Raw genomic sequence first — 24006 nt, 5'->3', positions numbered from 1 at the left:
AGGAGAAGGTCCTCGCCGTGGGGCGCAGAGCCTGGAGGAGCCCGGGCTGGGGACACAAGCAGAAGAGCCACCAGCGTGGCCAACTGAGTCCCACATCTTCCTTGGGCAAGGGAAGAACCTCATGGGCTTCCCCAAAATGCACATCCTTACAAAGAACAGAGCGAATGGCCTTCGTTGTATTGTCCCAGCTCCTTTTGTCCACACGTGGTGTTCCTCCAGGCTGAGGACCTGGCCTGGGCATGGAGAGAAGCAGTAGACCTGGAGAACAGCCTCCAAGCCCTGGTCCACGCTTGGTCAGCAGTCACCCTACGCAGCTGGGGATGCTACAGGCTGGAGGGGGCTTTGGTGTCTGATAGTGTCCTCAGGAGGACAGTTGTCCCCAGACCCCGTCCCTCCTGCCTTGCCCCTGAAGCTCACGTGCCAGAGCCGCATTGAGCTGAGCTGCCTCCCTGCTTTCCAGAGGAAGCCAGAGCTTTTTCTCAGTAGGCTCCCAGGAATGGGCTTCCTTCCCAAACTGCAGATCGTAGAGGAAAAAATAATAAAAATCAACCCCCTTGAGAAAAAGCCCACGGGCTGGACCACGACTGCTGGGCCTCATCTACGCTGCCCGCTGCTCGACCTTCAGGCTGGGAGGGAAAGCACGTCCTTGGAGAAGGAGAAGCCTGTTCCCGGTCCCGTGCGTTCGGCATTGCTCCGTGCCCTGCCAGCATTTCCAAGGCTCTGGGTAACATTGCAAAGTCTCGGCTGTGCAGGGCCGTTCATACAAACCACAGAGCTATGCGAACCCTCCCGGCCTCCTGCCGAGCTCTTCAGTGACATCTCGTGATCCCAGGGGAGGCGAGGCAGCTCTCTGGGATGGTTGGAGACAGTCGGGAAAGCCAATGGGATACAAAGAGGGGGGAAAAAAAAAATTCCTCCTCCCAGCAAACGAGAGAAACCGAAAACAGAAAACGGTTGCCCACAGAGCATCCCGCTGGAGGGCTCCCGCTGCACTTGGCGGCTCTCTTGCATGGCTCGTTCGGTGGCAGATGCAATTAAAACGGGGCCACAAAAGGTGGTTTCAATCCAAGAGCCGACCCAGCGGCGCTTCCCCTTGCGGAGACGTCGGAGTCGGACGCCGTGACGTTGTGAAAAGTTTCTCCTGGAAGCTTTTCAGCCGAGGAGTTTGTTGGGATCATCCTTTGCCCATAAATAATCTGGTTTGTGGCAAATGAACCCCAGCGAGCCCCAGGAGCACCACGGGGACCTCCCTGCCCCGCTCAGTCCCGTGCCGGCACCCACCCATGGTGCCCTAAGAAGAGGCACCCACCTTGGTCTGCCCCAGCAGCCTTTGCCCCGATCTCAAAGCACCCAACGGATCCATCCACCACGGCAGGAGGATGAGGCACCCTGGTCCGGCCCTACACACAAGCAAACCCAGGGCAGAGGCTTGGTGGCAGGTTCAGAAGGAGACCCCAGGAGCCCTGGTCCTCAGCCCTGGCCACAGGAGGGACCAAACCCCTCAGCACCTCCCCGAACCGACACCACCACCACAAACAGCCAAAAGACCTCACAAACCTCTCCTCACCCTGCCTTCAGCTCCCCAAATCCCAGAGACCAACCACCTTCCCAAGACCTCTTCCACCTGCCCAGGAGGGTCCCAAAGATGGCTCCAGCCCGGAAAACCAGCGCATCCCAAACCAGCCTGCCCGTCCCCCTCCGCACCACCGGCACACATGGGTAGACTCATCCCTCTGCTGTTAAAATCCTTTAAATGCCAGCAGTGAAACTGGGAGAGGTACGTTGAAACTAATAAGCCTTCAGAGGAGTTACGCTATGTTTAATAATATTTAATGACTTCTTGTGTGCCAGAGGACTTACAGTCCCTATTTAGCAATAATTCACAACACGCAGCGAGCCGCGGACTGTCAAACAGGGAAAATCTCGGCAGCTCCAGCTGCTGCGAAGGGAAAGCGTCGGGGAAGGCTGCGGGACGCAGAGGGAGCCGTCGTGGGCATTTAAAGGGTGGGTGAGGAGGGGGCACCGCACGCTCGGACCCCCGTTTGCAGAGCCAGCCCCTCACAGGGTTCGCTGCCAGAAAAAGCTCGAGCCCAGGATCGCAAGCCAGCCGCTATTTTTCCTGCAAATACCAGTTTCCGTAACCAGGGACTGGAAAATCCAGCCGTGATTTATACCACACGCCACAAACCCGGCGCTCCCGCGATAACACCGGTTTTTGCAACGACCCGACAACGTCCTATCAATCCTGCAACCGCTGCCAAGACATAGGGGTTACATTATATTTTTATCATAAGCTCTTTGAAACAAGATTGGCTTGTGATGCCAGATTTGCACCGTGCCTGGGATAACAAAGTACTGCCCCAGCGCCGCCAATAAAACGCTGCGTAATGTTATTTAATGGTCAGCGTTATCCCGTTGTTCCGCTATTTAACATCACACGTCTGTGGTCCTTCTCTGCCGCTTTTTGCTGCTCCCGCGCAGTTCATCCCCTGCCCTGCAGCCCCGATACCCGCAGGTTATTTTTTCCCAGACCGAGAGCAAGGAGCGATGCCCTAGGATGGGTTAAAAGCCGCGGTCTGCGCTGTGCGTCGGGGAAAACAGCAAATGGGGGCGTAAAACACCCCCTTCAGCCCAGATATCTGCTCGTTTCTCCGTGCCTGTTATTGAATCCCCTCTTTCTTTGACACTGAGCCTTTAAATCACCAAACATGCCCCATCGTTTTGCACTCAAACACCCCCAAAACGGTATAAGCCCCCGCTCTGCGAAGCCAAACGCGCGGCCCCGGGGAGCAGCCGAAGCGGCTCCAAAGCGGATGGATGCAGAGGAGTAAAAAGGGAGGAGAGAGGGTGAACCAGGGAAAAAAAAAAAGTCCAGGCAAGCTCTGGTCTGCTCTGCCCCGGCACCGGCTGCGAAAGCCAAACCCGGGCTGCTGGGATGGGGGGGACCCAAATCCCGGGGTGTGGGAGCAGCGGCAGGGACATGCGGGGAGCAGGATGGGACCTTCTCGGTGCTGGGAGCGAACACCACCCACGCCAGCAGAGCCCGGCGCCTGCTCCGAGGGCGGACACGGCACCGTGGGATCCTGGATCCCGTGTCCCAGGGTCACGATCATCCCTGAACCGACCTGCCCAGGCCTCAGCCCCGGCCTCGGGGAGGGAAATGGGTCGGGTACAGCTTGGGAAGGGGAAAAAAACCCCAGAGGGTGTCTGAAAAATGGAAGTTTCTCCCCCCTGCCTGGGATTTTGAGCCGCTCGTAGCAGTTGGGGATGAAGCTTTAAATCAAGGAAGGGCCCTGGGCGTTTCCTGCAGCTGGGAGACACTGGGAGCGCTGGGAGGGGAGGAGCGGGGCTCCCCCCACGGCCCCTGCCTTCAGGGTGGAGGGGGACCGGTGCTGTGGGCCGCCCCACTCGGGAAAGGGACCTCGGGGCTGGGGGGAATTGGGATTAGAGGGTTAACGAAGTGGCTGGGAGGACGCACGTGACTGGCTGTGGAGTGGGCTGGGGTGTGCGAGTGGGTGGGGGTGTGCGGGGGGGGGGGGCTGCTGGGCGAGCCCTCCCTCCCCATCCCCACCATCCTCCTCCTCCCCGGCCCCCCGCACAAAATCCTCTCCCCGCCGGCCGCCCCCCCCTCCCCGTTCCCTCCAACCTGCGGGATGCAGGCACCGGGCTGCCCGGCCTTTCCCCCGCCTCGGCGGGCCGGACCCCCCCCGGGGCTCCCCGGGGCTCCCCCCACCTTCACCGGCGGCCCACCGGGACCCCCCCGGCGTCCTCCGCCGCTCAGCCCCCGCCCGGCCCGCTGCCCGCCGGACAAGGCAGAGCCCCGGTACCCGGGGGTCGCCGGCCCGGGCCCCCTCGCCGTGGCCGTCCATGGGAAGCCCTTCTACCCGCTCGGGGCTGCAGGTACCGGGGCGAGCGGCGGGTGGATGGGGGGAGCCGGGGCCGCCGTCCCCCTCCCCGGCCCCTTCTGCTTCTCTTTCCTCCTCTCTACCCCCGCCCCAGGGCCTGATCCTGCCGCTGCCCTTGGACCCCCAGCCCTGACCCCCTATCGCCGACACGCTCCCCCTCTCCCCGCCTTCACCGAGGCGGCTGCTGTCGCGATATGGCCCCGTCGGAGCGGAGACCGCCAGGGCATCCCCCGACGGGAGCCGGGGAGCCGGCAAGGGCCAGGCTGGTGCTCCCGTGTGTCGGGTAGCCGGGACTGTGTCGCGACAGAGACCGAGGTCTCCGGGCTCGTTCCCGGGGGGGAAAGAGGGAGAAGAGGCGGTGGGAGAGGCCCGGCCCCGCTGCCGCGACGGCGGGGACCGGCCCGGGCCCGCCTCGCCCCGGCCGGCGGGTCCCGACGGGGATGGAGCCCGTTACCGGGGCCGGAGAACGGCCCCGTCCCTCGGAGGAGGCTGCAGAGGCGCCTCCCGCCGCCGCCGCCCGGGCCCGGGCCTCACCGCGCAGCACCGGCGGCAGCAACCGGTGCAGCGGCCGCACGGACGGGCCCGGGGCTCCGGTCCGGGGCGGCACCGTCAGCTCCCGGCCGGGGAGGCCGAGCCGCCGTGCCCGGCTCCGGGGCTTGCAGAGGTCGGAGCTCCCCGGTGCCCGGCTCCGGGGCTCCCGGTTCCCCGGTGCCCGGCCGCGGGGTGCAGAGCTCCGGGGCTCCGGGCCGCTCCCCGCCGGGGCTCCGCACCCCTCCGCAGGCTGGGGCAGGACCAGGCGCTTCCCCGGGGCTCTCCCCATCGCTTCCACCGGTCGAGCAACACCCGCCGCTCCCTCGCACTTTCCCTCCCGACCGGGACCGTCGGGGGCTCCGGCCGCGCCTTACCGGGCTCGTCCCGTCCCGTCCCGCCGGGGCTCCCCGCTCCCACGGGCCTTTTATCCCCCCCCCCGCCTTCGCTTAAATATAAGAAGAAAAAGGCAGCGGCGCGGTGTAATGGGAACCAGGTGGGGCCTGGCCGGGGGGGCCCAGGTAGAAAAAGCCCCGGGGCCACCGGGCCGCTCCCCCCCCCCCGCCCTTACCTGCTCCCGGTGCGGCGGGGGGGATGCTGCCGTCCCCGGGGGTGGCTTTCGGTGGTGGCTGCCGTGTCTCCCCCCGGTTCCCGGGAGCCCTTTCCATGCCCCCATCCCTTCGCTAATGATCCCTTTGAGTTCTCTTTTTCCCCTCCTGGTTAACCCAAGAAGCGTACAGCTGTTCCCCAGCTGCTGACTTCCCCAGCGCCGCCAAATCTTTCAGGGGGTGTCAGTTTGAGAAGGGGGGGGGGGGAATATCTATATCTTCCCTTTTTCCCATCCTCTTTGTCCCCCTGCGACGCCGTGTTTATTTAGCTACGCGCCCGTATCCTGCTCCCTTCCTGCCTTCGCCTTCTTTCTGGCCATTTATTTATTTGTCTCCGAAGCCGAAACCCGCGGGCCGCTCGGAAATGCGGCGCGTTGCCTTTGAAACGGGGGAAAAACCCCAAACCCGACGCATTTCTCGCGTCGCTTTGCGCAGGGGGATTTTTCTTATTTCGGTCATTTTTCCTTCTTTTCGGTCACGTTTGGGTTTTTTGCCTTCGCTCTGCTCCTTGGTGGGGCTTGTTTTTTACCCCCGGCCTGGCGGCTGAGTCCTTCGGAGGACAAAGCGGGGAGGAGACGGCAATTTGGCCTCATCCCTTCGCCGTTACCCACCGCCGGGCACGTAGACAGGTCGGTACCGAGAGGGACGGGGAGCAGTCGCCCCCCCCAGCCTCCCCCCAGATAACATTTGCCCATTAATTCGAAGCAGCTGGACCTCGGCTCTCGGCTGCGCGCCGTAACCCCCAAATTGCCTTAATTAGGAAACAACCAAAAATCAAAACCGAAAGTCCGGAAAAGGCCGCGGCGGGGGCTGGTTCGGGGGGCACAGAGCCCCGGGTGGGTCTGCAGGGATGGGGACCCCGTACCCCGCTCCGCCGGGATGCGATGGTTAACGGGTTGGGAAGGAGGATCCATCCCGAAGGAGACGATTTCCCTCCTCGCCAGCCCCGAGCGCCGCTCTGTGCCCAAGGCCCGGCCGTGGGCCTGATCCTGCCCCTCCGAGGGGGCCAGTGGTCTCCACCTGCAGCAAGCCCGAGTCTCTGGAGCTGGTGCTCGGGGTGGGGGTGAGACCAGGGCAAAACCCGGCATTTTCAGCCTGTCTCCTTCCCAGGTGACGGCCCTGTGTCCCCTTGGCTGCTGGGGGACCCCAAGCTGTCCCCGCTAAGTCCCCCCTTAGTTCTCCCTTCACCGGTTCAGCTCCTCGGGGGTCCCAGTAGCACCCGGCATCGCCCGGAGCCGCTGAGCTCCGTGGGTCCCCGCGTGGGGACAAACAACCCTCCTGGGGGACAAAGGTGACCTCCGAAACGCATGGCAGCGACTTATCTCCTTGAACCCATTTCATGAGACGCCCCAGAAGCGAGGGGAAGGGGGGAACCCCCACATTTCTTGCTCTGGCCCCCCAGCCCCGTGGGAGGGTGGGGAAAGGGAGCTTTTCTCCAGGAAAAAGGAGGGCGTTATTTTTCACTCCTTTCCCAATGGTTTCCTGAGAGTTACAGCTCCAGGGAAATGCTGGCCCGGGGGCAGGCAGAGGCTCCCCTTGGACCCAGCTCAAGCGCGGGGGTCTGGATACGGCCCAGCGCCGGGGCGGGCTGGGGTTACTGGTGGACCCGATGTCTCTGCCCCGGGCACAGCTGAGCTGCTGCTTCCCGTGCTGGAAGGGAGCGGGAGGAGAGGGACGAGGAGAGGGACGAGGAGAGGGACGAGGAGAGGGACGAGGAGAGGGACGAGGAGAGCTGCGCAAAGCAAAGCCCTGTCTGCAAGGTGATCCCGTGCTCGCCTTCTCTGTCCCCCTTCGCCCACCCCACATCCCTTGGTAGCAGCATCCAAGAGGGTCCCCAAGCAGGACCCCCAGCCACGGGTCCCCAAGCACCCCAAAGCCAGGCTTTGCTCCCACACCCTCCGGGAGCAGCACCAGCCCGCAGCTCCCCCGCGGGAGCAGGGATTTTTGCCCTCCCCAGCGCTCGATTTGACTGCTGCGTGCTTGCACCAAGCCCCTTTCTCCTGGGACTGTACCCCCACATCCCCCCCGGGGTGACCATCCCCGGGGCCTCGGGTCCCTCGGGCTGGGAGGGGAGGTTTGGGGCTGCAGGCCCGGGGGGAGGGGGGGGTCTTTGCTTCGTTAACACCGTTACCACCACCCCATCTTGTGCCTCTCCCCTGCCAGGCAGCGAGAAGGGATGCAAAGGCGGGTACCAGGCGATGCCCACAGCCTGCCGGGCCCCCGTGAAAGCCCCAGGGGAGCTGGGGTGCCCGCTGGCAGCACCCCTGGGCGGCCTGCAGGAACACGGGGTCCCCAAGCTCCCCGAGCCTCTGGGCAAGGGCAAGAGCAAGAAGCGGAGGAACAGGACGACCTTCAGCACGTTCCAGCTGGAGGAGCTGGAGAAGGTCTTCCAGAAGACGCATTACCCCGACGTCTACGCCCGTGAGCAGCTGGCACTACGGACAGACCTGACCGAAGCCAGGGTGCAGGTACGGGCAGGGGTCCCTGGCTCCCGCAGGGATGGGCACGGCCACCCCGGGTGGTGCCGGGCGGAGCTGGAGGATGCTTTCTCCTCCTCCGCAGGGTGATGCTGAGTTAGAAGCTGGTTTTCCCCAGGAGGATTTTGCTAAGCCCCAGAGGGGAAATCCCAGCCCAAGCGCTCGCTTCACCCACCGCCACGGAGCGGCCGGTTGCCTCTCCGAGCTCTCTCCAGTTCTCCCCTTGCCCCCCCCCTCTGCAGCACCCAAGGGGTGGGAAGAGCCAAAATTTGGGAGGTCGTTGCCAACCTCCCCCCCCCAGCATCCCCTACCGTGATCCCCCCATGCATCCCTCGTCCCCAGCCTCCCCCAGCTCAGCTCCCTCCAGCCCAGGAATAGCAGTGATGGAGGTGCCATCCCAGGAGAGGGGTGCGCGGGGGCTCAGGGCAGATGGGGCTGGGGGCGGTGCATCCCAGGACGTGGGGCAGGATGAGGCCCTCCCTCTCCGCCGGCATCATGCCTGCATCAGGCCAGCAAGCTCCTTCCAGAGGAGTCTCCGTGTGGTTTGAGGCTCCCAGCGGGAAGAGGCGGCTGGAGGGGGCACCCGGCGGGGAGAAAAGCAAAGGCCGGCGGGTAACAAAGTGAGCAGGGAGCACCCGTTGGGTGCTGGGTGCCTTGAGCCACCCAGTCCTGGGTGCTGCCCTCCCCGTGGGGCAGGAGCTGGGGACAAGGCACAGGCAGGGGATGCGCACCCCGAGCCTGCAACCCCCCAGCCCTGATTTGGGGTGGATTTAGATGAAATTCCCTGTAACCACGCGAGCCCTGTGGCAAGCATCCCGGTACCACCTCCTCCTCTCCGGGAGATGCTGCTGGAGCCAGCACCGCCCTAACCAGCTCCGGGCCCCAGCTCCGTCCAGCAGCACGGAGGGGACGTGCAGGTGGGTCATCGTGACCACGCAGGACCCAAAGAGCCTCATTCTGCCTCAAAAACCTGGGGGAAACAAAGCCCAGAAGCACAAGGGAGAGAAAAAGGCTGTGCACAGAGCAGGGCGGCTTATTTTCCAAGAGGGATAAGAGAAATTTCTGCTTTTGGTAGAGAAAAAGGCTGGTGAGCACAGAGAGCCGCGCACAAGGGCGGCTTCCTCCGTTCATCTCCGGTTTACCGGGATGCTGGCGCATGGTGTTAGGGCTCTTTTCCTGCCGGGAAGGTGAGCGTGGGGCTGGGCAGAGGGCTGCCCGTCTCGCCCTGGGCAGGCAGGGCTCCCTGCGCCTCAGCCCCCTCCTCCGTCCCCCAGGTCTGGTTCCAGAACCGACGGGCCAAGTGGCGGAAACGGGAACGGTACGGGAAAATCCAGGAGGTGAGAGATGCGGCGGCGGCTGCCTGCCCCAGCCCTCTCCCCCCCAGGGCAGGGGTCCCGTCCCATTGCACCCGGGGTCCCCGTGGGGTGACCCACAGCACCCATGGCTTTGCCCCTTCTCTCCCATGGGCCCTGCGGTTCCATCAGCCCTGGGGAAAAGCGCGTGGCCCCGGATGGAAAAGGGGGAAAGATGCAGCGTCGCGTTTTGCCACATGCAGGAAGAGGCTGCTTTATGTCCCCCTCCATCTCCAGAGGGAACCTGGCCTTTGGGGCAGGTTTTGGGGGGTGTCCCCCCCAGAGAAACCCCGTTAGCTGTCCCACATCCATCAGAGCTTCCTGCCCCCCTTTCCTGCAAACCTGCCTTTTTTTTTTTTCCACGCTGAAAAGCATAAAAATAATTTAACACTCAGCTTCACGCGCATCCCCGATGCCAATCTCTCCCACGGCTGCCCTGCACGGAGCGGGGAGGGGGGGAGGAAGATTTCCATCAGGATTCAACCCCCCCCCAGGCAATTAAAATAAAGCAAAGGCACCCATCGCTTTGGGTGGGTGGGATCCGGCGGGTGGGGACGTGGTCCCCACCCACATCTGACCTCTCCTGCTTCACTGTTGGCTTCTATTTTTTTTTTTTGTGGTCCTTTTTTCCAGCTGCAGAACAACCTGTGGCCGAGCTCCGGCCCCGGGAGCCCTGCGGGGCTCCTGCCCCCCGAGAGCATCCCGTCCCCCTGCATGTCCCCGTACCCCCACGCTCACAGCAACATCGCCGGCTTCATGGGCATCCCCGCTTCTCCCGGCCCCCACCCCGGCATCAACAGCCTCTACTCCCTGCACGGCCTCCCCCCGCCGGCCCTGGGCACCCACCCCTTCGAGCCGGCACCCGAACACGACTACAAGTCCCCCGCCCTGGTGCCACTGAGGATGAAGAGCAAAGAGGCGACCAGCAGCCTGCTGAACTGGGCTACGTGAGCCATCCCCACCCCGCAGCGCACCCTGGCCCCCCCAGCACCAGCGTTTGGGAGTGGGTTGGTGGGGTCACCCTTACCCCCCTCCCCGTGCACCCCCATCTCCATCAGCGTCCTGCATCCCACCCCGCTCCGTCACGCTGCTGTGGGCCCCCCCTCGGCGAGGGGGGGTCAAAGCGGGGCTGCTGGGGGAGGCAAAAGGGTCACCCCCAAACCCAGCCCGGCTGGCCCTGGCAGCTCAGGACCCCTAAAGCGGCTCCCAACATACCTGAGCCCCCCCAAGCACCTTCAGAGACTGGGATTTGATGGAGATACCCGGCGGTTTGCAGCGGGGTCGCAGCCTCTTGGCCCCCCCTGCCCGCACCCCCCCTGCCTGCACCCCCCCTGCCCGACCCAGGGGGCACGGGGAGGGGACTGTGCCGGTGGGGGGTGCCAGGGGAGCACCGTGGCAGGGGGCACCGGATCATTTTGGGGGTAACGCTCCCCTCCCCAGCTGAAATTTGGCTGCCAACCCCCCACCAGTGCAGCCAATGACGGCAGAAATGGGGTTCTTCGTATCCCAGTCCAACCATACTGGGAAGACCCATGCAAGCTGGGACAGCTGCTGGTGCTCGGGGCAGGGGGTTACTGGGGGCAGAGCAAAACCCTCAGCCATGTTCAAGGAGCTCTTGAAGCCCCCCCAAACCACCGGCAGCCCTTTCTGCTCCCCCTCGAGGGGGAACAAGATTCAGGCCACCCCCCCCCCCGCCCCGGCACAGTCCCCAGCTCCTGCAGCCCCCCGGGACGGGCAATGAACCGTACGGGATGGGGGGCTGCAGGGATAAAGACACCCTAAATTGAAGCCCGTTACCCCCCAGACCGCTAAGGCGGGGAGGTGCCTTAATCCCAGCGGTGGGACCCCCATCCCGGGTGCCCCAGCTGGGGTGTTGGGGGCACAAGTGGTCAATTTGGAGGATTTTGCCCATTTTGGGGGGTCTGCAGGAAGCCCGTTAGTGGTGGTACCTGTACGGCCCCAGTCCCGGGTGTCCGGGGGGGATCATCCGGTGTGCTTCATCTGCGCCGGGGCTCCCGGGGCGCGCCGCGAGTCCCTCCAAGCGCCGGGTCGCAGCAGCGTGTCCCATCCCGTCCTCTGGCCAGCGCGACCCCCCCCGCCGCAGGCAAACGGCCCAAACCACGTCAGGAACGGGATCTGCCCTTGCTCCCGCTCACCCCATCGCCAGGAGATGCTGTTACACCCCCAAGGGCCAAAAAAACCCCCAGAACCTGCGCTGCCAGCCTGCCCCCAGCTCCTGGCATCCTGGTGCTGGGGAGGGGGGCACCTCGCTCGGGCCCCACGGACCCCTCGCAGAGGCACCCGATCGGTCCAGCCCGATTTGAGCCCAAAACCAAGGTTTCCAGCCAAAGGGAGCCCAAACGCTCCAGGACCCACGCGGATTTGTTCCTCACCCACGGGGCTCGGCACCCCTGGCACAGCCTGGCCACGGTGGGTGCCCCCCGGGAGGCAGCCCACGGCCCGGCCACGCACCCAATGGGTGCCCACCCTCGCCTGGGACATCTCGCGGCCTGGCTCTCGCAGCCCCCCTCCCACTGGCGGGGATTTTGTTATTCATTTATAAACAATAAAACACATTTTTAATAAGTTATTTATGGCTCCGGCAGCGCTATAAAAACCGCGGTCTGTGATCGCCCGGCCCAGCTGGGGAACATTTCGGAGCAGGCGGAGGGGAGCGAGGTGTGATGGAGAGCTGGGCTCGGCTCCCACCTCATCTGCGAGCGGCCTGCCGGGCTCCCCGGGCCGGCTCCTGCCCCAGGACAGGGTTTTGGGGGTCCAGGGTGGGTGCTGGGGGCACCCAGGTGGAAGGAAAGCACCCTGGCGGGGGTCAGTAGGCTTTGCAAATACACGCATCGCCCGTTGCGATGGGGTAGCGGTGGTTCCCCCGCCTCGGCCAGATCCTGCTCGGGACAAATCCCCTCCTGACCCCTGCTGCTCACGAGGGGCCAAGGTCAAGGTGCAGCACTGGGGACCTTGGAGGGATCGCTGGGCTCCGGCTCGATGTCCCCACCTGTCCCTTGCCCGTGGCGAGGAGGGCAGGATGGGGCCCACAGCCCATCTCATGGCCACACGGGCTGGGGGCTTGTTAAGGGCACGTTACCGTGGAGGGCAAGCTGGTGTGGCTTCTCTGGTGTCTACTAAGGGCTGAGCTGGCCGCCTCCTGCCTTCGGAGCCCGGGGGTGGTCTCCAGGGCAGGGGCTGAGCATCCCCCAGGCTGGGTGGGGAGTGGGAAGCAAACAGCCTCCTCTGCCCCTGCCCTGCCTCTCCCCCTCAAACGAGGGGTGAATCGCCCGGGATTTCACCCACCCAAGCTGGCCAGGGCTGCTGCTGCCTCTCCGGCAGGGAAACTGAGGCACGGCAAGGTGCAAGGGTGAGCTCTGTCAAGGCCAGGCTTTGGGGATGGTGGGTTGGATGCCCAGCTTCTCCGCTGGGAGCAGGGGCCAAAGAAAATCCCAGTGAGGCCACTGGGTGTCAGAAATCCCAGGGCAGAACTCAGGGAAGGGGACAGGCAAATGCCTGCTTGAACCTGCCAGCTCCTGCCCGCACGCCTCGGACGTCACCAGCTCGCCCAAGCCAAGGGATCCGGTTGCGAGATAAATATTAAATCTTTCGGCGACAGGTAATCCACCCCCAGTGGGACCTGAGGAGCGAGTGGAGTCAAGGACACGAGACAACGAACCCCGGGCACCGGCCCCACCGCTGGGTTCACCCGTTGCTGCTGCCCGTGGGCTGGAGGGCCGGGGACACAGACAGAGCCTGGACACGCTCGGGTCAGAGATATCACGAAATATATATATTTGTATGTACAGCTCATCCACCCCACCCAGCGGGGCGAGGGAAGACTGCAGTCTCCAGCCCTCCCCAGCCCGTCAGCAAGAGCTCAGCCCCTCAAACCCCCCCGCCATCACCCTCCCAGCGCCCCGACCCCGCCGCCGTGTCCCCAGGCAGGGTCTGGGCAGGGGGACAGACCGTTTTCCTGCCACAGCAGCGTCCGCTCCCCGCGTCCCGCCGCAGCGCCGAAGGGGCCCTCACCCCGCTTTGCCCCGCTCCCCACCTGCTCCCCCTTCTTGGCTCCGGCTGGTGGGGGGCAGGAGGAGGGTGATGGGGGTGCTGCCTCCGAAAGCATCGACCAGAGGCGCGCACAGGTCCCCCCCACCCAACGGGAAACGCCTGGGGCACTGTGGCCTCCACCAAGCCTTCACCCTCAGCTCAGGGTTGAGCCTGGAAGGAGGCAGAAGGGCAGGACGGCGTCACGGGAAGGACCCCACAGCTCCAGCCTCTCTCCAAGCCCACCACAGGGGGTCCAGGCACCCACAGACCCCCCAAAACCTCGCTCCCCCTACCCCTCGGCAGCGGGCCAGGCTCTAGATCTCCCCAAAGCACCCCCTCCTGCCTCTCCGTCGTCCGTCACTGCAGCAGCTCCTCCCAGGAGATGGGTCGGGAGAAGACCTCCCGCTCCAGCCACAGGTCGTAGTTGACCTGGAAATCCTCGGGCAGGTCCACGCGCTGGCCCAGCACGCTCTGCAGGCAGTTGTCCACGGGCAGAAAATCGGGGTTGCTGTGCGCCCGGTCGTAGCGACGCGAGTTGAAACGCTCAATGCTGGCGCGCAAGGCGCACTCCTCCGCCTGGAAGTCCCAGGGTCGGGCATCCAGGTCTGGGCAGAGGGAAGAGGGGTGTCAGAGGGGAGCCGGGGGCCCCTCAGCCAGCCCAAATCCCTCAGGAAAGGTCTTTGCGGGTCCTTAACGAAGAGCAACACAGGGCGCGGAGCAGGCAGCCACCAATGGCTCCAACTCCGGCCACTGCCAGCTCTTTCCCTCTCCCCTACCCCAAATCCCCCCCTGCAGCCCAGACCTAAGGGCTGCACAAGCCCTAAGCTGCAAAGGGACAGCTCTGGGCACAGACACGTCGCTGCACGGAGCAGGAAGGACAGCGGGCAGCGGGACGCTCTGCAGCCGCTGTGAAGGACGTACCGTTGCCGTAAGCCCAGTCGTCGTTGAGACGGTGCCGCACTTTCTGGTAGATGGCCGACATGGTCTTCATGTTGCTCTTCCTCCACTGCCGGCCCAGGTATTTGGTCTGTACCTTGAGCAGCTTCAGCACGTAGAGCTGCATCATGGCCTGCTTCACCTTCAGCGCCCGCTTCAGGATGGGTGCTGACTTGAAGACCACCAGCATCTGCGGGGAACAGCCCCCACGGCAGCCGGGGACAGAGGGGTGACGTGGCTGGGACGGGTACGTGGGTACCTCCCGTCACACACATGCCAACCCCCTCAAACACACAAAACCTTCCCTTCGTGCACTCTCCCTCACCCCTTTCACCCACACTCCCTCACCTGCTGCTCCCCAGCAAGGTCTAGGGTGCACCCCAAGGTACCCAACAGCCCCCTCACCCAGTCCAGGCACCCTGCGACAGCCCAGTCCGGCCGGGCTGAGCCCCAGCGTGTTCCCCGGCCCTCACCATGGTGCGGGAATGCTTCCACTTGGTCAGCTTGTTCAGGATGCGCAGGAGGTTTATGCAGGAGAAGAGGTTCCTCCAGCAAAACTGGTTGTTGTCTCCGGCTTCCTGCGGGAAAGCAGAGGCAGGGGTCAGGCAAGAGATGGGAGCGGGGATGAGGAGAGGCTGTTCTGGTCTGAGGACCCTTGCCCAAAGGGGCAGAGCACAGCACGCAGGTAGGAGATGTCTGACAGCCACCCATCGAAACCCCAGCAGTGCTGGGGCCAAGCGCAGGAGTGCTGAGGGTGCTAGGGCTGGGTGCTGGCGCCCTGCTGCCTCCCTGCACCCATGAAACCCTTTGGGGAGCACCCTGGGGCGCCAGGACCTGGCAGAGAAGGGAGCGACTCACCAGGCTCTCTGCCGTCAGCTCCGGCAGCTCGTGCACCACGCAGTACGGGTAGTCCAGGACGGAAATGCTGCAGAAGGAGAGGGGGTGTCGTGCTGCTCCCCCAGATCCTACCTGGCCTGGGGGCAACACAGCCCCACACCTCCCACCCACCAATAAGCTGCAGCAGGCACTTCCCTGGGTCTCCCTGTGCCGGATCCATGGCTGGGGAGGGATCACGGAGGGGCAAAGCACGCAGGGACCCCCTCCAAAAACCCGGCAGGGATGCGGGTGGGCAGCCCCCTCCACTACCTGTTCTTGGCAGTGATGTAGGACATGATGTTCTGGTTGAAGAACTTCAGGATGAGTGGGATGCAGTTGGCGAAGACCAGATGCTGGGCCATGTACTCAAACTGGGGAGAAAGGCGGGTGAACGGGGACTCATCCTGGGTCCTGCCCATCCCCAAAGCCCCGCGCAGGGCGGCCGGACCCCGGCCCACCTCACCTGGTAGATGTGATTCAGCTTGAAGTGCTTGAGCAGGAGGAGCAGCACAGCAGAAATGGCTTTGACGATGATCTCCTTGTGCCGATTGACATCGACCCCCAGCTTCATGCTCTGCAGCACTGTGGTCCTGGGGGACACAGAGGGATCCTTGGGCTGGGGCACTGTCCGCACCCGGCTAGCCCCGGAGGCGTCGGCGGACAGTCCTGCCATCCCCTGGGCTCCCAGCAGCCACCTGCAGCCAGCTCCTGCACCAACGCACAATTCCTGGCACACCACCGAGCAGAAGACGGTCAAGATCACCCAGGAGGCCTCAGCACAGCCCCAGCCCAAACCACACCACCCTGCCCAGCTCCCTCCCGTCCCCGCTTCCCTTCCCAGCACCCCCCAGCACCTCTGCTCGCCCTCCACGGTCACTCACGGCATCTCCTCCGGCAAGACGTCTGCCAGGATGTTGATGGAGTCCGTCTTGGCTTTGGAGGTGGGGGCTGCAGCAAGGAGGATCTTCAGCAGAGCAATCTGGGGAGAAGGCAGAGATGGAAAAGGGGATGGGAGCGGGGGGACTGGCCACAGGCTCCTCTCCCCACCCCAGGAGGGAGTAACAGGGACGTTTATGCAGGGAGGGAAGAAAACCTGGGGGCATCATTGGAAAGGGATGGAGCAGCAGAGGGAGGCCCCGGGACAAGGCACCCCCAGATCAGCTCCAGGAGGACAGAGCAGAGCCCAGGGGACCCCCAGTGCTCCCCACCTCACCATGTACTGCGGCAGGCTTGGCAGAAGGCCCTGGTACAGGATCTCCGCAGGGACTTGCTCCACTTCTTCTTCCCCCTGGTGCCAGGAGAGACCAGAAAACCTCCTACCAGGAGCTGCCACCAGCACCGTGGGCCTGGCTCAGCCCCAGGCTCTCCGACCCCAAGGGCAGGATACCCCCGGCTCCTGCCCGAGGCCTCTCCGCCCACCCCACCCTCTGCCCCAGAGAAATCGCTCCTCCCTCCCCAGCGGAGCAAACCCCCAGCTCCGTCGACAGCCAAAAGACTGAGTGCCCCAGCTTGGGAACTTCATCCCATCCCCATCCCCACACTCACCCCGGAGAGCGGGGAGCGCAGGTACTCGTCCTCCATGTGCACTTGCACCTCCGCGATCGACGTGTACTTGTGCTGCACGGGGAGAGCGTGGGGGTTCACCCCACAGCCCCCCCCCACATCGATGCCACCAGCCCCAGCCTGGTCCCATCATCTTTTTAAGTCCCTCCCTGTTATTCCTGTCCCAGCGGTGACCAATGTTGATGGGCGGGGTGGTGGCTGCTGGCCTCACCTCTGGGACAACCCCAGTAAGAAAGGGATGAAACCAGTGAGGAAAGGGGCTCAGCCAGAACTGGGAGACCACGGATGGGATGGAAACTTAAGGCTGCTCCCATCACAGGGCTGGGCAAGTGGGAGAGGGGTCAGCAAAACACCACCGGCCCTGACCTGCGATCGCTGCAGGGGGATGGGGAAGGGGCTGGGGGAATTCATAGAATAGAATCATAGAATAGAATCACAGAACGCTTTGGGATGGAGGGGACCTTTCCAGGCCATCCAGTCCATCCCCCCGCCATGGGCAGAGACATCTACAACCAGCTCAGGTTGCTCAGAGCCCCATCCAGCCTGGCCTTGAATGCTTCCAAGGATGGGGCATCTCCCACCTCTCTGGGCAACCCCTTCCAGTGCTTCACCACCCTCATTGTAAAAAATTTCTTCCTTATATCTACTCTGAATCTCCCCTCTTTTAGTTAAAACCATCACCCCTTGTCCTATCGCTACCGGCCCTGCTAAAAAGTCTGTCCCCATCTTCCTTATCAGCCCCCTTTAAGTACTTGAAAGGCCGCCATAAGGCCTCCCCGCAGCCTTCTCTTCTCCAGGCTGAACAACCCCCCGCAACATCAACATACTCACCAGCTTCAGGGTTCGGATGCTCTCGTGGATGGGCCTGGGCAAGCCCACCACCGTGTTGGTGTCACTAGAGAGAAGGGAAAGAGCCAGGCTGGGGGGAGGCAGGAGCAAACCTCAGCCGCCCCCACGAGCAGGTCAGAGACCACCACCCTGAGAAGAAGCCAGCAAGCTCAGGACTTCTCTGCTGCCAAGAGGAGGGCAACGGCAGCCCCCACACTAGCAGCCTCTACCACAATCCCCCCCCCAGATCGGCAGCCCCGCTCTGTGGGAACCCACCTGCCCAGGGTGTAGCCGATGAACTTGCTGCGGCTGGACTCCAGGAACATCTCAATGTCCTTCTCTCTGCAGCAAAGGGACAAGGGGAAGAGTCGCATCTTCCTGTCCACCCGGGTACATCACAGCCCCAGGCACAGGGTGTCAGGAAAAGCCTCGCGGTCAGATAAAGGAGATGGTGCTGAGCCCACTCCACCGAGAGAACAGCCACCAAAGCAACCATCAGATCGACCACTCCATCTTCCCCGCACCCCTGCTGAAGTTCTCAATATTTAACAGCCTCCGTTTTCCTCAGTCGGCTCCAGCTCTCCCCACAGCCTGGCCCAAGGTCAGCCCCAGGGACTCACCGGACCTTGGGGGCCCAAGGCAGCCCCTTGGGGCAGGTGATGCGGTCGCTGGGGGGATGCTGAATGGGGGGAGGCATCACTTCATCCCGTTCGAGGGGGAAGGTCTCTCCCTCCAGGCTGTTGTCATCATCATTTTCCTCCTCTTCCTCACGGGAGTCATCAGCTTTGTAAGGGTCTCGCTCATTAAAGGCATCGAGGTTATCCTGCTTAATCAGGGCCTGGAGAGAGAAGAGCGGGCAGGTGAACATCCTGGGGACAAGCTGCTCCAAGGTCAGTGCCCAGACCCCAGCCATCCCCTCCTTAATGTCACCGTCCCCAGCTCCCTGCGCCGGCCTCACCTTGTGCTCCCGCCGGCCTCGCTTCTGCTGCTGCTCGATCAGATCGGAGGCGGATGCGGGCGGGGAGGCAGCTCGCATGTTGCGGATCACTTTAATGCTGTCCTCCGGGAGCGGCGGGAGGCCCAGGATCTCCCGCTTCTCTGCCTTCATGCTCTGGAGCTCCTCAAAGCCCCCCAGGGTGCACTGCAAGGGAGAGCACGGCACCCTGAGCACGGGGGGCTCCTCGACACACGGCACCAGGGGCTTCTCCACCTGCCCTCCCCAAATCCACTCTCCACGTGTCCCAAATCCCTCCCCAGGGTGTAAACCAAGAGGTGCCCGTCCCCACGCTGCTCTCGTCATTGTGACAGGCAGAAGGGACAGGAGGGGGTTCAGGCATCCACAACTGAAGCATCTGGGCATTTTCTTTCATGCAGACCCCAGCCAGGGACCTTGCTTTGGGTCCGTCCTTGGTGTCCAGCTCCAGACACCAATATCCCATGCTCCCCTATGGGGTGAAACCTGGACGTGGCTTTCATAGGGTGCAAACTACTCAGCTGAACCCCAGAGAAAGAGGATGGAGCAATTACAGCCAGCTCAGAGGGCAGAACTTCCTTCCTCTGCCGAACGTCAAACCACAAGACGTGCGTTGGCACACCCCACAGCCTCTCCTTACCAGCACAGTTTTCCAGAGCAAGAGCAGCACCTTCTTCATGGGGAAGTGTGGAGCATGGCCGCTGCAGAATTTGGTCACCATCCCAAAGAGCATGACGGAGAAGGGCTCGTTGTTGTACAGGGGGGCTCCTGGAACCACATGGCAGCAATAGCCAGGCATTCCTCGTCCCTGTCCTCACCGCCAGCACCACCAGCCCCTTCACCCTCCCACAGCCTCTGCGGTCTGGCACCCCCATCTCTGAGATCCTCATCTCACCTCAGACAGCTCCTCTCTTACTTTCCAAGACTTTGTAACCTCCGTAATTTCTTACCTCTGTGTTGAGAGGAAACGACAGCCTCAATATTCCAATTTTTTTCCCCAGGGAGAGAGCACGCAGACAGCAGAAAAGGCTGGCTGGCTTCCTCTGCTCATCCCCCTTTGCCCCACCAGCAAGGTTCAGCCTAGCAGAAACCAACCCAGTGCTGCCAGTCCCTATTAACCGAGGCCTAGAGCCAAACCCCACCTCACTCTCTTGCTCTTCAGCCCTGGAAACTTCTATCCCATCAACCCCCAAGCGCCTGGTCCTCACCCAGCTCGGCTCGGAAGGTTTGTCTCATGCTCTTCCACTCGGGCTTGTCCCCCTCAGCCTCCTGTCGAACAGTCTCCACGATCAGGTACATGATGTTCAGCAGCACCCTGCAAAAAGCAAAAGGTCAGGTGAATCACCGGAGGTTGGGATGAGTTATGGAGGCACCACCGGCACCCAGGGCTCTGGGGGAGGCTGAATCCCCTGGCACTGGGGGAAAAAAGTCTCTCCAGGTCAAAGCAGGGGGAAAAAAAGAAATAAAAATCACTTTCCTGTACTTCACTGCTTTCATGTCCCCGAGAAGCCACGTGCCTGCTGCGCAGGCTGAGCACAGGGGACATTTACTGGCTGAGCAGACCCAAGAGCACCTAAGGATGCTCACGGAGCCGGGGCAGAAGCTGGGACAGCCCTGGGACACCCTCCGGTGCCTGCTGGCCTCCCTCAGCCCACCAAAGAAACCAGCAAACACGGGGTCCCCCTCTCACCCCCAGAGCATCGCCTCCTCCCAAGCCCTGCTCCGTACCTCAGGTCCGTGCTGTCAGCCAGGGAGATGGCCGGCTTCCTCACGGCACTGCTGCAAGCCGCGCTGTTACTGCGGAGGGAAAACAGCCTCAGAGGGGCCTTGGGAGATGTTCTAACTCTGCCACGAACAACCCGCATGCCAGAGCCAAACCCTGGAATAGATATTGCTGCAACGATTTCTCTGTTCACAGTGCAATCGAAGGAGGAGGAACAGAGCCATCTCTATTTGCTGCCGGACAGCATGGCTCATAGCGAATTTCTGTATAAATCAGGTATAATCCTACATTACATATCCACCCAGGACAATGGGAGTCATTCCGGTGGCTGCAGGAATCAGATTAGGGATAGACAGACCAGGAATGGGACTGCCACAAACTGGATAAACCCCTGCCAAGGAGCTCCTGAGCCATTTCTGAAGTGCTTTCCCCCAGTACTCACTCAATCTCCATGTTCAGCAGCTCCACTAAAGCGTTGAACGTCCCCACTTCCAGCAAGAGGAAGATGTTATACCTCATCCAAGCCTGCACCTCGGCCTCGGAGCCGCACTCCCCAAACGTGCCTGCAACGATACCCTCGCTGGATCCCACCTCCGCAGGGATCCCGAGGCCCTCCCACACCGCCAGAGCACTTTGCAGGGGGAAAGAAGAACACAGGCTTAATTTTAAGGCAAAAAGTCAGATGCAGAGGACGGAACTGCCCTCCTGTGGCTAACGCAGCCCAGGCCTGGCAGAGCCAGGATAGCAGGGGGAAGTCAGCTAAATTTTGGACCAAAATCCTATAAACTGTCTGGCTCCCACAAGAATTAGCTTCCCTCCAGACATCCCAGGTGAAATCAAAAATGCAAGGAAAGAAAATGATTTTAAATATTTTAAAGTCATAGCTTCCAATCCATTACTCAGATTTAGCAATAGGGAAACTAAGCGGGCAGAGGCCTGGCATCACCTTGGGCAACGTAAAGGATGGCTCGGGCAACCCTCAGCCTCTTCTCCCGCGCGGTGACCTCCAGCCCGTCGAGAAGCCGCATGGCGTGAGTGCGGTGCTGGTTCTTGTCCAGCTCGGTCCATTTCTTGTCCCGTACTGCAAAGCCAAAGCAGGGAAGGCTGAGGGCACGGGCACCTCTGCCTGCCCTGGACACAAACGTTGCAGGAACAGCTCGAAAGGATTGAGCGTGACGGAAAACAGGGCTGCCCCAGGGAACACTGTGCTCCTGGGAGGGACACCCAGGCATGCGTGACTGGCCCCGACAGACCGTCTCCTGCCTTCCATCAGACGGCTAGATGAATCACATCCATCTGAACCGGCACTGGCAGCTGATGGGAAATGAGCTGGATGCTCTTGCTGCTGCCAGTATGTTCCAGCACAGCCGTCCAGGCGCCGATGAACCACCTCGGAGATCGACATCAGCAAACACTGAACGCGCTGGAGGCAGCGAGCTGCGCTCCAGGGCCTGCCCACGCACACTAATGAGGCCTCCAGTACAAACCGCATGAAAATTGCCAGTGCTCGAGCTTTCTGACGCAGCATTAACGCATCAATCCCCATGTCTGCTTCGGGAGATCCCTGTCCCTCCCCGGAGTGGCGAGAGGTCCAAGAGAAGGGTCTTACCGTGGATCCTGAAGTCCTCCTCAAAGCACTTGCGGTTGAGCAGGAACTCCGGCCCTTCCGTGTAGCTGTACAGCTCTGCCGAAAGAGCACAGAGGAAAATCTCCAACAACCTGCACCGAACCGCTGGAGAAAGCTGCAACTTGGCCACGTTAATTGCAGTTTTATCCAAGACGAGGGAAATGCAAAAACCACACCCAGCATAAGGCTAAAAAAATTAATTACACGATATCACTTCCCGTTTAACATGAATAAGGTGTTTAAAGACAATAACAGAGTGGTGCTGGAGTTGACAGAGCTCCTTTAATCACTACCAAGAAAGAAAACCACGGCTGATTAATCGATCCATCAAGACGAGTTCCTTACCAGAGAGCTCTGCTGCCCATTTGTCAGTATCTGCATATTCAAACTCCAGGTCTGGGGACTCCGAATAGCCCTGAAAGCAGAGGAAGAATTCAATTACATTACAGCGTTTCTCAAGAAAACCAAAATCCCCAAGACATTCACAATTCACCTCATCCTCCTGCGAATCCAGGACTGTATTTTCTGTTTAAGAGACCAAAATGTACCCGCAGCAGCGTAAACGTTACCAAGGCAACTCCTACCCACCTCCTGCATCTCCATCCCAGCTCCGCCGCATTGAGCCACGCTGCGCTTCTCTGGTGGGCAGCCCCTGCCACTGCACCACCTCTAAAACACTCCGGGAGCCCCAAAAGGCCAAAAAATAAAGCAAGAGACGGGGCGTGTTTAATGTCAGGGTGGGGAGTGGGTTATGTGGGACCAGGGAGCTCTCAGAGCTCGGTCGTTTTGCACAGATGTGTGATAATTTGGGCTATCCCCAACTGGAGGGGTGCCAGATGTGAACAGTGAGAATGAAACCATTCCAGGCAGCTTTGGTGAGGCTGGAAAAACATCCAGGAGAAGCCTTAGAGCACAAAACATCTGCTCTCTTTAAGGAAGCCATCGACCCACAGCAAAACCCTCCTGAATTGCAGGGCACCCACTCCCGAGCGAGGGGCAGATCCAACCCGCCGGCTCCACGAAGGGTGCTGGGTCTGTGCTGCTCTGCGGGGCTGGGAGCCGTTCCCCGGCACCCGCGGCTCAGGCCGACCTCCTCGCGGCCCTCTCCCACCGTTTCGGGGAGCACCCCCCACCCCGGTGAGGACACCTGTGGAAGTGGATGGCTCTGGAGCCATCCCCAGGAATGAAACCGGATTTGGGGGCAGACGATGGAAAAGCCGTGGGATAAATCAGTCCCACGCAACCCTCCTGATCCCCCATGGCTCAGGGGTCCCCGCCAGGACCTCGGTGGCTCCTTGGAGGAGTCGGGCACCTCTTGCCAAAGCCGTGCCTGGCCTGAGCGCCGCAGCAGGACCGACCCGACGCACCGGGACCCGACAACCCAACCGCGGCCACCGCCGACCCCAGAGCTGGGGAGAAGCCCCCGGCCGGGGCGGTGAGAGCCCAGAGCAGCCCTGGAAGGAGGGTGGCCACTGCCAGGCCCATTTAGGGACCCAGGACCGAGCCACCCTCATGCCCCAGATCAGTCAAACCGCCCCAGGCTTGGGGAAGAGATGGATGAACGGGAAACCGGCACCGACCCGAGCCCGGTACCGACCCAAGCGGGCTCTGGGCAGAGCCGGTACCAAGCCGGCCTGGCAGAGAGCGGCCTCTCCGCTCCACAGAGCTGCTGCCGGCCCGCACTGCCCCGGCGCTGCCGCGCCAGGCCCAGGCTTTGCACCGCAGGGGAACCGGTACCGAAGCACCGGCTCCGGTGGGGGGGGAGCGGCTGGGCCGGGACCGGCCCGGGGGAAGGCGGAGCCCAAGCACGGCGGGAAGCACGGCGCGGATCTGCGGAGCCCGCGGGTACCGGTACCGCACGGGCAGGCCCCGGGCCCACGGCGGGGAGGACGACGCGGCCCAGCCCGCCCCGCCCGGGAAGGCCGCCCCCCTCCCCGCAGAGCCGGGCCCGGCGGCAGCGGCGCTGACCTCGGAGTCCTTGCGCGGCGGGCGGCCCAGGTCGCGGGCCTTGCCGGGCAGAGCCGCCCCGCCGCGGGCCTTGTTGTTGCCCGGGAGCGGCCCCGAGCCCCCAAGGCCGCCGCCGCCGCCCGGCTCCATGTCGGCCGCCCTCCGCCGCGCCGAGCTCTCGCGAGGACTCACCCCCACCTCTCGCGGGAGCGGCAGGGAGAGCCGGGGCAGCGCCGCCGCCATGTTGGGAGTGGCACCGGGGGGGGGTCGTGGTGGTGGTTCTGGCCCTTCGGGCCGCTGCGATGCGGCTCCTGCCCGCCGGCCCCGCCGCGGCGGCCGCGTCACTGCCTGGCGCCGCCCGCCCCCGGTGGCCACGGCCGGCGCGGCAGCCGGTGGGGCGGCGAGCTCCGCCCCCGCGCGGCCATCTTAGGTGTGGCACGGCGCCGGCCTCAGCCATGTTGGGAGCGGCACTTCCGCCCTCCCTGGCCCGGGGAGGCGGGGCCCGGCCGCTTGGGGCCGCCATGTTGGGAGTGGCAGGAAGGGGCAGGGCTGGGGTGGGGGGGAGGTGCAGACCCCAAACCGAGGGGCCTACAACAAGCCAATCTTCAAACCA

The 24006-nt window shown here is 62.9% G+C and overlaps 2 protein-coding genes across 7 annotated transcripts; one reads left to right on the top strand and one right to left on the bottom strand.

The window, feature by feature from the left end:
- The first annotated feature begins 3652 nt into the window (after positions 1 to 3652).
- On the top strand, positions 3653 to 9821 carry ALX3 (ALX homeobox 3). The gene is made up of 4 exons (XM_087762376.1): positions 3653 to 3900; positions 7205 to 7509; positions 8793 to 8903; positions 9504 to 9821. The coding sequence occupies exons 1-4, from the start codon at positions 3654 to 3656 to the stop codon at positions 9819 to 9821; spliced, it is 981 nt and encodes a 326-aa protein (XP_087618502.1). The 5' UTR covers position 3653.
- Positions 9822 to 12727: 2906 nt separating this feature from the next.
- On the bottom strand, positions 12728 to 23733 carry STRIP1 (striatin interacting protein 1). Of its 6 annotated transcripts, none has more exons than XM_087761845.1 (21): positions 23586 to 23733; positions 21792 to 21861; positions 21429 to 21503; positions 20766 to 20900; positions 20262 to 20382; positions 19825 to 19893; positions 19305 to 19411; positions 18737 to 18864; positions 18082 to 18264; positions 17744 to 17961; positions 17400 to 17465; positions 17127 to 17190; positions 16278 to 16349; positions 15946 to 16020; positions 15614 to 15711; positions 15196 to 15322; positions 15003 to 15103; positions 14715 to 14781; positions 14330 to 14434; positions 13842 to 14046; positions 12733 to 13525 (listed from the first exon to the last, which is right to left on the bottom strand). In XM_087761845.1, the coding sequence occupies exons 1-21, from the start codon at positions 23634 to 23636 to the stop codon at positions 13278 to 13280; spliced, it is 2385 nt and encodes a 794-aa protein (XP_087617971.1). In that variant the 5' UTR covers positions 23637 to 23733; the 3' UTR covers positions 12733 to 13277. The 6 variants fall into 6 exon arrangements, with proteins under 6 accessions (XP_087617975.1, XP_087617971.1, XP_087617972.1 ...); XM_087761846.1 differs by having other exon boundaries at positions 23592 to 23651; XM_087761844.1 differs by lacking the exon at positions 23586 to 23733 and adding an exon at positions 23415 to 23569 and having other exon boundaries at positions 12735 to 13525.
- Between the last annotated feature and the right edge of the window lie 273 nt (positions 23734 to 24006).

The sequence above is a fragment of the Nipponia nippon genome, unplaced genomic scaffold, assembly GCF_047370975.1.
Source record: "Nipponia nippon isolate SJK-2023a ecotype South Korea unplaced genomic scaffold, ASM4737097v1 scaffold_25, whole genome shotgun sequence".
Classification (NCBI taxonomy): domain Eukaryota; kingdom Metazoa; phylum Chordata; class Aves; order Pelecaniformes; family Threskiornithidae; genus Nipponia; species Nipponia nippon.
This window is presented reverse-complemented; position numbering and strand designations above follow the sequence as displayed.

Coding starts and splice junctions, on each gene's coding strand:
- ALX3 (XM_087762376.1), top strand. CDS start 3,654: ATGCAGGCACCGGGCTGCCCGGCCTTTCCCCCGCCTCGGCGGGCCGGA. Junction 3,901..7,204: donor CTACCCGCTCGGGGCTGCAG/GTACCGGGGCGA, acceptor CTCCCCTGCCAG/GCAGCGAGAAGGGATGCAAA. Junction 7,510..8,792: donor TGACCGAAGCCAGGGTGCAG/GTACGGGCAGGG, acceptor TCCGTCCCCCAG/GTCTGGTTCCAGAACCGACG.
- STRIP1 (XM_087761844.1), bottom strand. CDS start 23,543: ATGGAGCCGGGCGGCGGCGGCGGCCTTGGGGGCTCGGGGCCGCTCCCG. Junction 15,104..15,195: donor AGCTGAATCACATCTACCAG/GTGAGGTGGGCC, acceptor CTTTCTCCCCAG/TTTGAGTACATGGCCCAGCA. Junction 14,782..15,002: donor TACATCACTGCCAAGAACAG/GTAGTGGAGGGG, acceptor CTCCTTCTGCAG/CATTTCCGTCCTGGACTACC.